This window comes from Hyaena hyaena, unplaced genomic scaffold, assembly GCF_003009895.1.
Source record: "Hyaena hyaena isolate Hyena2069 unplaced genomic scaffold, ASM300989v1 scaffold_927, whole genome shotgun sequence".
NCBI lineage: Eukaryota > Metazoa > Chordata > Mammalia > Carnivora > Hyaenidae > Hyaena > Hyaena hyaena.
This window is the reverse complement of record NW_024081558.1, coordinates 113,076-128,906: the sequence shown is the minus strand read 5'-3', so window position 1 is coordinate 128,906 and position 15,831 is coordinate 113,076. Positions and strand designations below refer to the sequence as shown.

The 15,831-nt window shown below is 41.9% G+C and overlaps 1 protein-coding gene across 2 annotated transcripts in view; it reads left to right on the top strand.

The window, feature by feature from the left end:
* The window catches only part of CTTNBP2 (cortactin binding protein 2), a 148,571-nt gene that overhangs the window by 115,387 nt on the left and 17,353 nt on the right, over nt 1–15,831 (top strand). For both annotated transcript variants that reach the window (XM_039220946.1, XM_039220945.1), the window contains 2 exons: nt 5,891–5,977; nt 6,062–6,161. In XM_039220946.1, coding sequence (XP_039076877.1) covers nt 5,891–5,977; nt 6,062–6,161 — 187 coding nt within the window. The remainder of the gene's footprint in view (nt 1–5,890; nt 5,978–6,061; nt 6,162–15,831) is intronic.

The following is a 15,831-nucleotide window of genomic DNA, read 5'->3' as shown; positions in this document are numbered from 1 at the left end:
AGGGGCTGTACCAGTTTACATTCCCACCAACAGTGCAGGAGGGTGCCCGTTTCTCCACATCCTCACCAGCATCTAGAGTTCTCTGATTTGCTCATTTTAGCCACTCTGACTGGCGTGAGGTGGTATCTCTGAGCACTACTTTAAAATGTAGGACTCTGGGGACTCCCTGGGGTAGTTCAGTCAGTTAAGTGTCTGGCTCTTGATTTTGGCTCAGGTCATGGTCTCGCGGTCCTGGGATCAAGCCCCGTGTAGGGCCCTGTGCTGAACCTGCTTGGGATTCTCTCTGCCCCTCTCCTCATACTCTTTCTGTCTCTCTCAAAATAAATAAATACACATTAAAAATAGGCAGGACTCTGAATCCCCTAGGACATAATTCTTGAGATTCCATTGCCTGTTAGCCATCCACTCCAATATGTGCCATGCTAACCATCAAGAATCACAACTAGGAAATTCTACCTTCTCTCCCTGTGTTCCCAGAATAAATTTGCTCTGTTCCCATAATAATCATGTTGTAAAACAATGGTGGTTATGTATCTGAGGCCATGAATCTTTATTAACGCTGTTAGCAGGTGGCCAGTTCTAGCCTGATCTCTTTTAGGACATGGAGAAGTAAATGTGGGCAAGGTCCCGGCAGAAGGAGGAAGCCAGTTTCCCTGTATGGGGAAGAGGGGCTCCAACACCAGGGAATCCTTTGGCCATCGTGGCAGTAGTGGAAGAAGATCCTGGGCAGCAGGGCAGGTGCCGCCCAGAGGAGGTCTGGAGCGGGAAAAGTGTATGAATGCCAGTGGCTGGGTGACAAGGAAGCAGTTAGGCCTGAAGTCATAGCTTATGGGTTCTGTTTTTTATCAATAGCTGCAATACCCGAAGTATTAGGCTTGTGTTTCTAAATGGGGGTCTAGCTTTATTTGAAGTTAGTAACCGAGTCTGATCTTGGTTTTTAAAGTTTCAGTAAGCTAATTTTTAAAAACCTATGGTGTGTTTCTGTGAACTGTAGTATCTCTTGAATTCTCATTACTCTTTTATATCTATTCTGTAAAGAGGGACCTCAGCGTATGGCTAAAAACCCTCTCGCTTTACCATGAAAGACTCCAGCTATTTTGTAGCCCAGATGCCGGATGTGCCAGTATTGTTTGGGGGGATTTTATATGAATGAGTTGGCAGTAACTGTGTTGTTTGTGGCTCTAAAGTCGTACATCAGTTCTCTAAACTCAGTGTCTGAAGAGGTCAGAATGAAACCCCCAGCTATAAAGCCATGACATTAAGCTAGAGCCGTCTCAGCTTTATTGATTCAGTAAAAACCTTTTATTTTTTATTCTTCCTTGAGTTCAGCCTCTCAGCACAACATGGCCTAAAACCATCTCTAGATAGTAGAAACTTTCCCTCAGACTCTGACAAGTGAAACTCCAAACAGAGGCTGAGGTTTATTGCTTTAAAATAGTGTCACAAGTCGGCACAGGCGCCACCCTTGTTGACCCTGTTCTCCTTGACAGCAGCTCCACTAGTGAACCTGGTCCTGTAGAAACACTGTGGAGGGGGGGCGCTTGGGTGGCTTAGTCGGTTAAGCGTCCGACTTTCGCTTAGGTCATGATCTCGCGGTTCGTGGGTTCGAGCCCCGCCGTCGGGCTCTGTGCTGACTGCCAGCTCAGAGCCTGGAGCCTGTTTCAGTCTGTGACTCCCTCTCTCTCTGACCCTCCCCTGCTCACACTGTCTCTCTCTCTCTCTCTCTCTCTCTCTCTCTCTCCTAGAAATAAAACATTAAAAAAAATTAAAAAAAAAAACAACACTGTGGAGGGGAAAGCAATCAATGGATGGATGGGCCTTTGTTGAGGTCATTGTTCCCATTTAACCCAGAATTCATTTGCGTCACAAAGCACTAATTGACATGTGATAAGAGCTTCCTGAATAAACTGTGAAGACACAAGAATAAAGGGGGTTGGTACCAATTGTGATAAAGGCCAGTGTCCCTTTACTAATAAGCAAAAATATTCCACTGTAAACATGCACTTAGGGGTAATTCTGGGGACTCTGATTCACTTTTCAGAAGTTGAGTTTGCTTTTCTCAAAGAGGAGAGAGATCTCCTATCAAAACAGTTAAAGTGTTTACCTTCCTCCCCCCACAGCCTTGTCTGCCTGCCTATCTGTCTATCTGTAGAGCCCTCTGCTGGAGGCATGAAGCATGTGTACTGATAATACCTCACATCCTGTTGTTGGGAGAAATGTCATTTTTAGCTGGAGCAGATAAATATGTTTTCTTGGCATAGCTTCACATGTTTGCGGTAGAGCAACAGGCTCCTGGTAATTTTTTGTTGCTGTTCAGATCTTAAATGGTAACCAACACATCATTTGATTAGATAGAACAAATACCATTAACAAAAAACTTGATAGTATCTGAAATGAGGAAAAACCTATGGAATTCATGCATTAGAATGTATGAATGAGGGGCGTCTGGATGGCTCAATTGGGTAAGTGGACAACTTTGGCTCAGGTCATGATATCAGAGTTCATGAGTTCAAGCCCCCAAGTCAGGCTCTGAACTGACAGTGGGGAACCTGCTTGGAATTCTTTCTCTCCCCCTCTTTTTCTGTCCCTCCTCTATTTGTTTGTGCTCTCTCTTTCTCAACATATAAAAAGTTTAAACTAAAAAAAAATGTGTGAATGACCGGAAAGTGTGTACATTTGTTTTTCCATTTATTTGTTTCTATTTTACCCTATTCCAGAAAGGATATTAGACTGTGTGAAGGCAAAATGTGTGAATGGCCTTTTCAATGAAAGTTTTAAATAAATGTTTCCTGTCTGTATTTTATAAGAACCTACAATCTGAGAACAAATGAGATGTTGAAATTGAAGACAGCTTATCTATGAAATCGGGTCTTTTGCTGTTACGTGATTTTGAAATCAGTCTTAAAACCGGGTAGGCAGTTTGACAGGATGGCTGTAATGAACAGAGCGCTCTTGTTTTCAGAAGTGAGACAAGATTAAATAGCAATCCTCATTGAAAACCTCAGGGGTAGAATACTCAGTAAATCTTGAAAGTCTGTATCCTGTTTCACTGGTATGAAACAATCCATTCCTTGTGAGGGAATTTCTACCGGAAAGTCATGGCAGTTTGGGAATAATTTGGAGAGTGCAAGACTTCTGGTTTAAAATTGGATCTGTCTTGTGGTACCCAACACAATTTCCCACTAAAGTGCTTTTGAAAAGTGATTAAACTTTACAATAACTGAGGAAAATAGAACTGAGGTCTCCCTTTGGCAAGAATCAGGAAAAATTTTCTGGTACATTTAGGGATAAGAGAGTGTTCTGAAATGAGATAGGAGAACACTTTTATTATTTTCCATGACCATCTTCCTAATGATTCAAAAAAGCAAACTTGATGCCAGTTAGGAAATTGGGTGTATATCCTTACTGCATAGTCTCTGCTTTTGGTAGCGCCATGACATTCTCCTCTACCTCCTATCAAGATGCATCCTTCCACATTCATTCAGAGATTAAAGCTAGAAATACCTGAGCAGGAAGTTGGTGGGTGGGCGTTGGTGAGGCTGCTCTATCTGGGGAGCATATTATATAAGCACCCTCAGCAAGATGGATGTTGGAGTGTCCTGCTTCCTTTATTTCACATATTTGACTGCCATGGTGGACAGCCCAGGTCCAGCCCACTGCAGCCATTGCTGGATCCCAGAGTGTAAGTCACAAGTAGAGACATCAGCCCACCATCCAGCTGATGACCTAAGGCAGGAGTCAGCTGAACAATTAGTGGAAAGCAAGTGAAGCCAGTGATGGTCCACACATCCTGCTTTACTGCAGATTCTTCCTGTGGTTTCACAGAACGAAAATACTAACAAGTTAACATGTTACCTGTGGAAGAACACTGAAGAACAGAACAGTTATCCTGAAAACTCAGAAGGACAGCACCTTACAAATTATGAGAAAAAAAAAAACAGGAAAAATTGGGAAAATTATGTTCATTCTCTGGAGAGTGACAGATCTACTGAAAGGAGGGCAAGAAAGCCAGGGGAAAGAGTAGGCTAAGATTAAAAGCAAAAGTGTTGGCAAGGAAGTGGATGAGGGAAGGAACTCTGAGAGCAACGAAAAGTGCAGTAACATTATTAAACTTGTACTTGAGACAGTAAAGAGCGGGAGAGAGATGGCGAACATTCTTTTCAGTGTCATGAAGACTAACTTGAGGAGCTCTCCAAAGTAGAAGCAAAAGACAGGAGTTAGGATAATGATGAGCTAAGGGGAAAGATATACTTGCAGAGGGCAGAGAAGGAACTTAAGCATTATTGGTCTTCTTTCAAAATAAATTAGAAGAGGAAAAATTACCAAAAACATAATGGAAGAAAACTTTTATAAGCCAAAAAAAAGTCTGTGTATATTGAAATAACTTACCATGTTCCATTTAAGATTGGGAGAAAGCTGTCATAACCAGACAAATCTGGATAACTTCTTAAAATTGTAAGTACTTAGTCTTGACACAAGAGCTACATCAACTGTATTGGTTAGGTTGCCACTTTACCTGTACAGATCCTTTTCTGTAAGATCTTTCTAAGAAGAAAGCTGCTCCCAAGCATGTAGACTAGGGGAGTGGGAGCTCAGTCCTGGAGGTGACCGAGGTGGAAGGGATGACTCCTCTTCACATCTCATTCCACATCACTGCCCTTACCCCATGTAAATGGCCACTGGCTTTCCATCCCAGTGCGCACTGCATTCCCACATGTTCTCAGGCAATGTATCTGCAGATGTGCGGAAAAAGGTTTTAAAAAATCCTATAAGCATCCAGGCAGGAGGTTTTCTTTTTTACAGAGTAAAAGTGATCAATCTCTACCCAAATTTCTTTGAAACACCCATGTCCCAGAATGGAAAAATATAGGTAGGGAGTTAATAATTTTATAGTCATGAAGATATCTTTTATGTAAGATGCCAGGACAAAGATAGTCTCCAATGTAAGATGGCTGTGAAAGATTACACTCCTATATCCCTCTTAAAAAATACACAAATATGCATACACACATCAACTATGCAAAGAAACATAAAAATACTTAGAGTGGTTACTTTTCGGTGCTGACACTATCAGTGGTTTATATTCTGCTTCTTTATGTTTCTTTGTATTTTCCAGAATTTCCTTAATGAAATTCATTGCTGTTTTAAATATTCTTAAAAAGTAAAATAAACACTTGGAAAATTCAAACTAAGGAGCATCTGTAAGAGATAATAATGAAACATTACAGAACATGTGCAAGGAACAAAATACACCAGGAACTGTATTCCAAGCTTACCTACTGAACCTCACTGCAGAAATTATAGGGAAGAGGGGCACCTGGGTGGCTCAGTCAGTTAAGTGTTAGGCTTCAGCTCAGGTTAAGATCTCACAATCCATCGGTTCAAGACTCACGTCAGGCTCTGTGCTAAAAGCTCAGAGCCTGGAGCCTGCTTCAGCTTCAATGTCCCCTTCTCTCTCTGTCCCTCTCCCACTCATGCTCTGTCTCTCTCTCAAAAATAAACATTAATAATAATAGGTGCCCCTGTTAATAAGAGGCTCAGTTAAGTGTCCAACCCCTCCCCCAATCATGCTGTCTCTCTCCCGTCCCTCAAAAATGAATAAACAGGGGTACCTGGGTGGCTCAGTTGGGTTAAGCATCTGACTTCGGCTCAAGTCATGATCTCTCAGTTCATGGGTTCGAGCCTCACCTCAGGCTCTGTGCTGATGGCTCAAAGCCTGGAGCCTGCTTCAGATTCTGCGTCTCCCTCTCTCTCTGCCCCTCCCCTGCTCATTCTCTGTCTCTCTCTCTCAAAATGAATAAACATTAAAAAAGGGACATTTCCTGTTCAGAAAATTTTTTTTCTCTTCTTAACATTTTTCATTGAAAATTTCTTCTTGGTTTGTTAACAGGTCGAGCAGTACCATAATGTCATCTTCCATGGCCCAGAAGGAAGCTTGCAAGACTACATAGCACGTCAGCTTGCACTCTGCATGAAGGTATGTACCCATTACTCATGTCCCCTCTCCTTTGCCTTGAACATTTGAAAGTATGTGGAACTAATTGCTGATTTCTTATCACAGCACAGACAAATGGCTGCAGGATTCTCCTGTGAAATAGTGAGAGCTGAAGTGGATGCTGGTTTCTCCAAGGAACAGCTAATAGACCTGTTCATTAACAGTGGTAAGACCCTTCTACCAGACTGAATTGTGGTAACTGAAGGGCGTGATCTTCAGTGATGCTGTTGAAAGGAAATAAGCTTTCTTTTTTGGGGTTAAATTTATTTTTTTAATTGTTTTTTTTTCTGAGAGAGCGAAAGAGAGAGAGCAGGGGAGGGTCAGAGAGAGAGGGAGACACAGAATCTGAAGCAGGCTCCAGGCTCTGAGCTAGCTGTCAGCACAGAGCCCAACGCGGGGCTCGAACCCACAAACTGTGAGATCATGACCTGAGCTGAAGTTGGATGCTTAACCAACTGAGCCACCCAGGTGCCCCTGTTGGGGAGTTAACTTCTCAATTATCCAACAGCTTTGGAGGAAAATGAGGAACCCAGGTGAACAATTGCAAAAGTATTTATTTTCCTATATCTTCCTTCGCATTGGTTGTTCATCCTATATTTTCCTCTCTTTTCTCCCCCCATCTTTTGTTTGTAAATCATGATCTGTTATAAGCATTCTATATAACTGGCGCCAGAGGTATATACTAAGGGAGGAGGTATCGGGAGTCGTCCCTCCAGCAGTGTGTCACTGATGCTGTTTAGAATTGCATGGTGATAATAAAAGTAGATAGATTTTTAGTATTATTTATAAGTTCTCTACAACCAAAGTGCCCGTTACTGATGCACCTGAGGTAAACTACTTTCTCCACCTAACCCTTGGCATGTCAATGACTGGCATTGCACTAAACATGTTACACACAGTAAATAATTCATTTAGTCTCTGCAGTAGCCCTATGCCAGTAAGTAACTTATCTGTTTCAAACATGAGGAAAGTGGCATGGAGAGGCTACAGCGTGGCAGAACCAGGATTAAACATGTTTATTAATATAACTTTTTCATGAACTTTCTGTCTTAGGCTCCAGAGCTGAACACACTCAGCCCCCACCACAGGTGGAGTTAGCATACCCTGCGTAGCACAGCATGGCTAGCAACTCTGACACAGAACTGAAATGGACCAGGCTCCCGTCTTCAGGGGCTCACAGCCACAGAGACCCCTGGGGAGATGGTGCAAGCACTTGAGGGGGGAGGAGCAGTTGCAGGATCAGTGGTGGATGAGTTGAAATGCAAATTCAGATATTTTAAGTGTGTCTCACTTTTGGAGCCATGATCCAGGGCTAGGTCAGCCTTAGGAAGAAGAAATAAGAGCAGCTCTTAAATCAAGAAAAGAAATAAAGTTAAGAGGCAGGCTTGGGAAAGGAGTGAGGATCCCACAGACCTAGAAGCACACTTTAAGGACAGGAAAATCCCACCAGAATCTAAATGTTACCGTAGTGCTTGAGTCAGTCTTTGATCAGAAACTAGTAAAACTTGGCCGCAGAAAGCTGTTTTCTCTGCTGCTGTTACTAATAATCACTAGCATTTATTAAACTCTGACTCTGGTTGGCCCTCTTCTAAATACCCTGATTTATAAACATGAAAACATTTGACACAGGAGGTTAGAGGACCTTGCCCAAAGAAGTCACAGCCAGGACACAGCCAAGCAGGACTCAAACCACCACTGAGCCTGCCCTTAATCACAGCCAGCCACTTCTTAGAAACTCTCCTGTGCCAAAATTTCCATTTCTCCCGCTTTAGTCCTATAACAAAAGCCCACTACATTTTTCCCCATTTTCAGTCTTATTTCATCTCAAAGTAAGAAACTAAAATATTTTGTTCTCACTCTGTCAGGGCAGATAGCAATTATAGACTGAATTCTCTCTGCTCTAAGCTTAGAGAGCTTAAAAAAAAAAAAGGAGAGCAGTGAATCAGGTCATAAAGGATGCAGAGGTGATGAGCACAGCATTTCTAAACCTGTGTCGTGGGAGCATCTTAAGACCTTGTCTTCCTAATTCCCAGTTTGGTGAGTGGTGCAAGTCTCTTGGCCCGTCCCACTTGAAATTCTAGTCTTGTCAGCAGGCTTGACAACCTGAATGTCCACAGGTGCCAAGAGACCACATTCAAGGGTGACGTGGGGGGCAGGGAGACATGTCTTTGTCTCCATGAGGGCAGTGGCTCTCAGCTGCTGCAGCTAGTTGCTATCTGCATTGTAGATCCAGTATCGTGTAGTCTTGTGACTTTTAAGACCACATGTCAGAAATCCATTTTTATGTGAAAATGTATCTTCTTCTTTCAGTGTTGTCAATTATTTCAGTTTCTAAAGCACCATGAGGACCGTGTAGAACTCCCAGGTCCTCTCATGCATAGACCTCTGATCCTTGTCCCAGGTCTCATCCTGCCAGATGGATCCTGGCATGCCTTCTTCATCCATCCCTTTGGTACCATTCTGTCTTTTGGCCCCTTTTCCTGTATCTCCTCTGCTTTCCTATAAACGGCTGCTCTGCCTACTGCTTCTCCTCCTCGAACTTCCTTCACAGACATTCATACCCTTGGTTAAAAGCTGTCTGTGATTGTTGCCTCGCACATCCCTCCATCACCCACTGAACTCTGGCAATGGCATTCAAGGCCTTCCATTCATAGACGTTGATCCACCCGATTGGCTTATCTGTCTCATTAATTGTTTTTATTGAGATATAATTGAGGTATAGCATTGTGTAAGTTTAAGGTGTATAGCACGTTGATTTGATACACTTAGATATTGCAAAATAATTACTGCAACGTTAGCTGTATGCCTGTTACCTCACATAATTACAATTTTTTTGTGTGTGGTAAGAGCACTTCAGATCTACTTTCTTAGTAACTTTCAGGTGTGTGATACAATATTGTTGATTATAGTCACCATGCAGTATATTAGATCTCTAGAACTTACTCATCTTCTAACTGAAATTTTGTATCCTTTGATATCTATTTCCCTCACCCTTGCCCCAAGCCTCTGCCAACAACCATTTTACTCTGTTTGCATAAGAGTGGCCTTTTTAGATTCCCCACATAAGTGATATCATACAGTATTTGTCTTTCTGTAACTCTGTTAGCATAATACCCTCAAGGCCTATCATGTTGTTGAAAATGGCAAGATTTTCTTCTTTCTCATTGAGTGAATAATATTCCATTGTATGTATATACCACATTTTCTTTATCCATTCATCTGTTGACAGACACTTAGGTTCTTTCCATATCTTGGCTATTGTGAATAATGATGGGAGTGCAGATAACTCTTTGAGATCCTGATTTTGTTCCCCCTGGATATATATACCCGTAAGTGGGATTGCTGGACAATGTGGTATTTCGCATGTATTGAGGAACCTCCGTACTGTTTGATGTAATGGCTGCACCAGTTTACATCCCCACCACCAATGCTCCAAGGTTCTATTTCCTCCACATTCTTGCCAAAACTTGTTATCTATTGTCCCTCTGATGATAGCCATTCTGACTGGTGTGAGGTGATATCTCTTCCTGGTTTGGTTTTGCAATTCCCTGATCATTAGTCATATAATGCATCTTTTCATGGACTTGTTGGCCATTGGTATGTCTCTTTTAGAGTATCTGACCCTTTTAAAATAGCTTTCTGTGCTCTAACAGAATATGCTGTTTCTTCTCTACAACATGTCCTTTGCTTTTCTACTCTCCATGTCTCATTTCATGCTGGAGCTTTCACTTGAATGATAGCGTAAGCGCACAGCCCTCCCCCCACCACCATACACACACTATGACTACCACATGGCAGGTGCTGTACAGAGTATTATACGGTACAGTACTGACTCAAACAGACATGACTATTGCCCTTCCAGAAACCATAGAAAAAGCCCCTGTTAAAATGCTCCAAGGACACTTCACATGAAAGCTTCTCTGTTCCCTCTAGACACGACTTCTCCCTGTAATGAACATCATTTGATTTTGTCTATACTTGTGCCCCACCTAACTATAGGTCAAGGCAGTGAGGGGTATTGAACTCTTGCCTTGATCCACACACACATATTGTGAAGGGTAGTACTGTACCCAGTTCTTCTATTTCACCTTGTACACTGATGGCTAACGATTATTGGCTGAGGAGTGGGTGAAAATAGAGGAAGTAGCATGGGCAAAGACACAGGGAATTCTGGTCATATGTCATCCTCAGGTAGCAGCACACAGAAGCCTGGTTACAGTAGATGTAGAAAGAGTTAGATGAAAGAGTGCAGAAGTTGATAATGGAGTAGGTGATGATAGGGCATAAAAATAGAGTGAATTGGAGTTTCAAAATGAAGTTTTTGAACAGCTGACTGAGGCAAAAAAAAAAAAAATCTCCATTTTAACTATCTGCTTATATAGGCAATGGTGTATCCTCCTTAAATTGGACAGGGTTTTATTCTTTATTTGACTTAGCAATTTGTAATTACCAACTATCTTTTTTTCTCTTTTTAGTAACGAAAGAAAGACACAAATACAGTTCATCTGCTAAGACCTTGAATGCAGTTGCCCAAGTTAAGCACCTGAGCATTATCTTAAATTCCTCCATGCCCAGTCAGCTGAATCTGGTTCCTGTATCTCATCCCGCCTTCTGCTCTCTTCCCTCCAACTGTCATTTCTTGCTCGAGGGACTGTGGAAGCCTATCACTAGCCCTGCTTGTTTCCTCTGGTCACTCCCTCACAAGCCGCTGCCGCTCCCACAGGGTTCGCTCCACAGTGCAAAGCTGCCCTTGTCGTTCCCTGTTGTTAGACTCCATTGGTGGCAGGGCGAGTGCTGCAGTCCTCTGAGTGTGTGTCAAAAACATGATGGTCTGGCCTCTGGTCTTCCTTGCTGCTGTCCATCTTTGCCTCCTAAAACTCTGTCCACCGTGCCCATCATTTTCTCCCTAGGATCCACAGCTATTGACTGGTGACCAGTGGAGAGATCACAGAGAAAGTTCACTTTAAGTAGAGTTGGTGGGGATACCCGGCTTTTGAGTGGGGCAAGGGAATCTACTAGGAGCCAAAGGGAAGGAGCCATCACTGGGTGTGGTGCTACCTCTTTTGTAGTGCAGAAAGCAAATAGCAGGGAATGTTCTTTTGGTCAAGAGGTGATGGGAAAAGGCAGAGAGTAGAGAAGGCAGAGGTCTGGATGAGGGAAGAAGGGGTTCCTAGGTTGTTCAGCAGTGGTTTGATAGGAATTATCTGTCAGTTATGCTTTCTTTTCTACCAAGAAATTAAATTGATCAAATTATACTACTGCAAGTAAGGGCTACAATGATTTGCAAGGAATACATTTATTCCTGGCTTTCAACCTGATTTTCTCTACAGGAAGAGATTTAAACTACATGGATGAGGCTGGACCAGGATGTTGCACTTTAATCTTCCATTAAGCACAGCACATATATTACCTTATTTGCTTCTCTCTAAAACCCGGAGCAAGCCAGCACAGAGTCACAGAGACTGAATAAAAGGAATGTAAGAGCAAAATATACAAGAAGGAAGAGTAGCAAATGTATGTTAAATAATTAGCTTTAAGAAGCTAAAACTTATAGTGAGAGTAAAATGGTTCCCATGAACAGAAGAATATAGAACAGAAGAACACATTTTTTTAAAAAAGACCTCACACTAATGCTTCCAAGGTTATTTTGTGTTTACTTGAAAATAACCTCTTCCTAAAAAAATAATAATAAAATAACCTTTTCCTTTTCATATTGCCTTTTTTGAGAGACAGTCATGGCATGTAGCCCTGCTATTTTATTTTCACACCTAAACTAAAAAGGGTATGAATGTGTATTAGAATTGGGTCATTTTGCCTCAGTGCCTCAGTATATGGTTAGGTCAGTCAGACAGTTACTTTTTAAAATTAGATGTGATAATTGTAAGATGTGTAAGTTGTAAGAAAAATTTTGAACACTAGATTGGTATTTTAAAGTAACACATAAAATTCTTAAGAGAACTCTCCTTTTCTGAAGGAATGACGATAGAATTACCATAGTGATAGTAGGAGAATATGGTCACTGGAGTCCACACAACTGAATTTATGTCCTTGGACCCTGCATTACTTTAGGCTCTTTGAAGGTTTTCCCCTTCTCATCTGGACTCACAGCATCACCCCTGCAGAGCATTCTTTTAAATGAACTCTAAAAGGTGGGCTGCTCTCCATCCCAAGGGGGAGATGATGAATCTGTGGTCACTTTAGACACAAAGGAGTTTGAATTTAACTATAAATGTGATAGGTTAATTGTTTTTAAACCAGCGATTATTGCTCTAGAACTAACTCTCCAGAACTTTTAATACAAGGGCTTACAAAATTGGACTGTAGCCCTGAGTCTAGCCAAGGAGTGGGGGGTGTCTGATTAAGATCTCCAACCTGCAGGAGAGGAGTGGGGCTGACATAGCCTATAATGTTGGAAGAAAAAAGGTCAAAAGGAATAGATTCATTTCAGAAATAGAGCTTTGAAGAAGCATAAGGCAAGGGAATCTGAATGGCTGGCTTTTCTGACAACAGGTTAGAAGAAATCTCCAGCTATAACACAGGGTGGGCAGCTTCCTTTCATCTCTGTAGACCCTGATCAGAGGTTGGTTAATTTTTCAAACTGGAAACTTCCTGCTCCTGGGGTTGGCTAATACATTAGGCCCAAAACTCTACTAAATGACCTGAAATAGACACATGCTATTTTGCAAACAAAAGTTACCTTTGGAACAACTTATTTAAGGATGTTGAACTAAGCAGTTAGGTAGAGAAGTAAGTGTTACTGAAAAAAATGAGGTAATGAGACCGGCAGTGTTAAAGACCAAGCTTTCCACCAAAGAAACTCAGTCTGTTTGACCCTTGGTCAGTACCTCATGCGACACCAGGATAAACAAAGATGAGGTGGCAACCCACCCAAACAGCTGTGAACAGCAACACACCCCCTTTTTGTCTAGGGCACAAGTTGCCCATTTAATGTGTGATTAATTGATTAGCAATACAGAGCTTGCTTGTAGACCCAAGAGAATGTTAAGCTCTTTCCGAAAGCTCTCCAGCACTCCTACAAACTCATTCATTTTTTTCTCCGGCCTGAATTCTTCCTGGCTGCTCCCATGCTTGTGTCCCACAACCTGCTGTACATTCTCTGAAAGGATGCCTGACTCACCAAAAACATCAGACCTTGAAACATCACCCCACACCCACACCCCAAGTATGCTCTTGACTCATGTGCTCTCTACCTCCATGAACTATGTATGCAGCCTCTTCTCTGCTGGGGACTTCAGAGGGGTCTCTGAGACTTTCTCTCTGCACCTTTCTCAAGACAGCCACTGAGTCTTACTGACTCCATCTCAAACACTTTTTTGTTCTGTTCCTTGGCCCTGGATAAGGCCCCCATTACATCAGCAGTCAGAGCCTGTGTGTTTTTCTGTTTCTTTCCTCTCCAGGTGTTCTTTGCACCAGAGTCAGATTTCAAAGCACAAATCAAGTCCTCTTTATCCCCCTCCTTAAGAGACTTCCACGGCTTCCCAGAGTTGGTGGTTTCTCCCTCCCAACACGACATTCTAAGTCTTCCACTTGTCATTTGTGGCCAGGTTCTGAGGCTTCATATCATCAAGTCTCACCCCAGGCTGCACACAAAATGCTGATGGCCCAGACTATTTAAGTCAGAACATCTGGGGATGGGTTCCAGGGGAGTCCACATTGATGTGACTCCATCCCGCACTCCCAGCCAATTCCGATAGCAGGTATGTATCAGCCTCCAGCTCACCATCATGCACTCTTGCAGCTGTTCTGACCTTTGCTTAATGCCTTAGTCCCTTCTAGGACTGAGGCCTGCCCAGTCTCCTTCTGTGCCAGTGCTATTTCTTACAACTAGTAAGCTTACCTGTCTCCCAAGCTATTAAGATGCTATTCCTTGTAATGGTTGCATTTCAAAATGCCACATCCTCCGGTTAGAAGCAGTCACCTCTGGTATGCCACAGCCCTTAGCAAGAGACGTACAGCAGGGGGGCAGCGGATGAACATCTGCTGAAAGGCAGTTACATGTTGCTACAGATAGATTCTGGCTGGATGCAGCAGCTTCAGAGCCACTGGAGCTCGTCATACACTCAATACAGATCAAGGAAAAGCTGGAGGTCTTCAGGCCTTGGTGATAGGAAAGCAGATAAATCTACCATTCAACCTGGTCTGTTCTTTATCACTAGGCAGAAAAGGTTTGTTAGTTTATCACTGTTGTTTTTAATGAACTATAGATCTATCATACTTGCACAGTGAATGTATTTCTGAAAGAACATTTGAATGCTGAGAAGCACAGATTTTGGGCACTTTATACCGAATAGCTTGTGTTGAAGGGAACTGGGGACACACCAGACACTAGTGTTAACAGCCCCCACAAAGCAACTAAATCGAGAGGTGGCTGTTACTGTTTCTAGTTTTCTAGTTTTAAAGCCTCATAGCATGCAGAAAAGCTATTTCAGTCTCAGAAGAGATTCATTTACAATATTCAAGTTCTTTTGAAAGTGAAAATGCATGGTGTCTGTAGTAATAAGGGGGAATAGAGTATAATCTATTATGAGTATTTGTGAAATGTGGGATACTTGATAAAATTACTCTCAAGTATTTTAAAGTGCTCTCTTTTCTCAAGGTTCATTTGGCTAAGACTGAGGCATCTTAGAATCCTAAAATTTTTTAAATGATCTTAATTTCAGTTAATTCACTGGTATATCAGAAGTAGTGTATATGTTATAACTACAGTATTAACATTTGATTGTTTAGCAATTCTAGGCATATGCCAAGTACATTCTCTCTACAGATGTACTTGTTTCCTACATATAATCATAATCTTCTATTTGCTTTCCATCTTTTATTTTGGGTCAGTATACAGTTTAGTGCCCCCATCTTCAGTAGAATGTCCACTGAGATTAGAGTCAGAAGTCCTAGTCTTGCCTTAGAACTATTTGCTGAAACCCTAGTCAAAACCACTTGATCTTTTCTGAGGTCTATAAAATGAGAAGATGAATCTGCTTACCTCTCTGAGATCCTGTCTTCATAATATGATGACCATTTCACATATGTGTAATTTAAAAGTTCACCTAAGGGCTTCTGACTTTTTGTATTATGAAATATATATCCATAAAATACATACGTATGTATGTATATTTATAGATCAATGAATATTTTTTAAAGTTGATTTTGACAGAGAGCGCAAGTGGGGGAGGGGCAGAGAGAAAGAGGGAGAGAGAATCCCAAGCAGGATCCACGCTGCCAGCACAGCCGCCAATGCAGGGCTTGAACCCACGAACCTTGAGATCATGACCTGTACCAAAACCAGGAATCAGACACTTAACTGACTGAGCCATCCCAGCATCCCTCAATGAATAATTTAAAATAAAATACCCATTTAGCCACTGACCAGGCCAAGAAATAGATCATTCCCAGTTTCCAGAATGTACTTATGTATGTGACCATCCCTGTTCACAAGTTTTTCCTTCTATAGGTAACCATTAATGCGTCTTTTGTGATAATTCTTTGCTGTTCTTTATCATTTTACTACCTCTATGTGAATCCCTATAATACATAGTGGTGCCCATGTTTGAACTTTACATGGTGAAATCATATTGCATATTTCCTTTTGTGATTTGCTTCTTGATACACTGTTTGTGACAGTCTTCCATGTTGTTGCTCGTAGTTGTCATTTCCCCACTGTCCAATCCATTGTGTGACCGTACCCCAGGAGATCCATTCTGTCGTCAGTGGGAATTTGGGTTGATCCTAATTGGGATCTGCTCCAAAACCAGTATTGGATCACTGTGCATGTATACTTCAACTGCATTGAGTCATGCCAAATTCTTTTCCAGAGACCT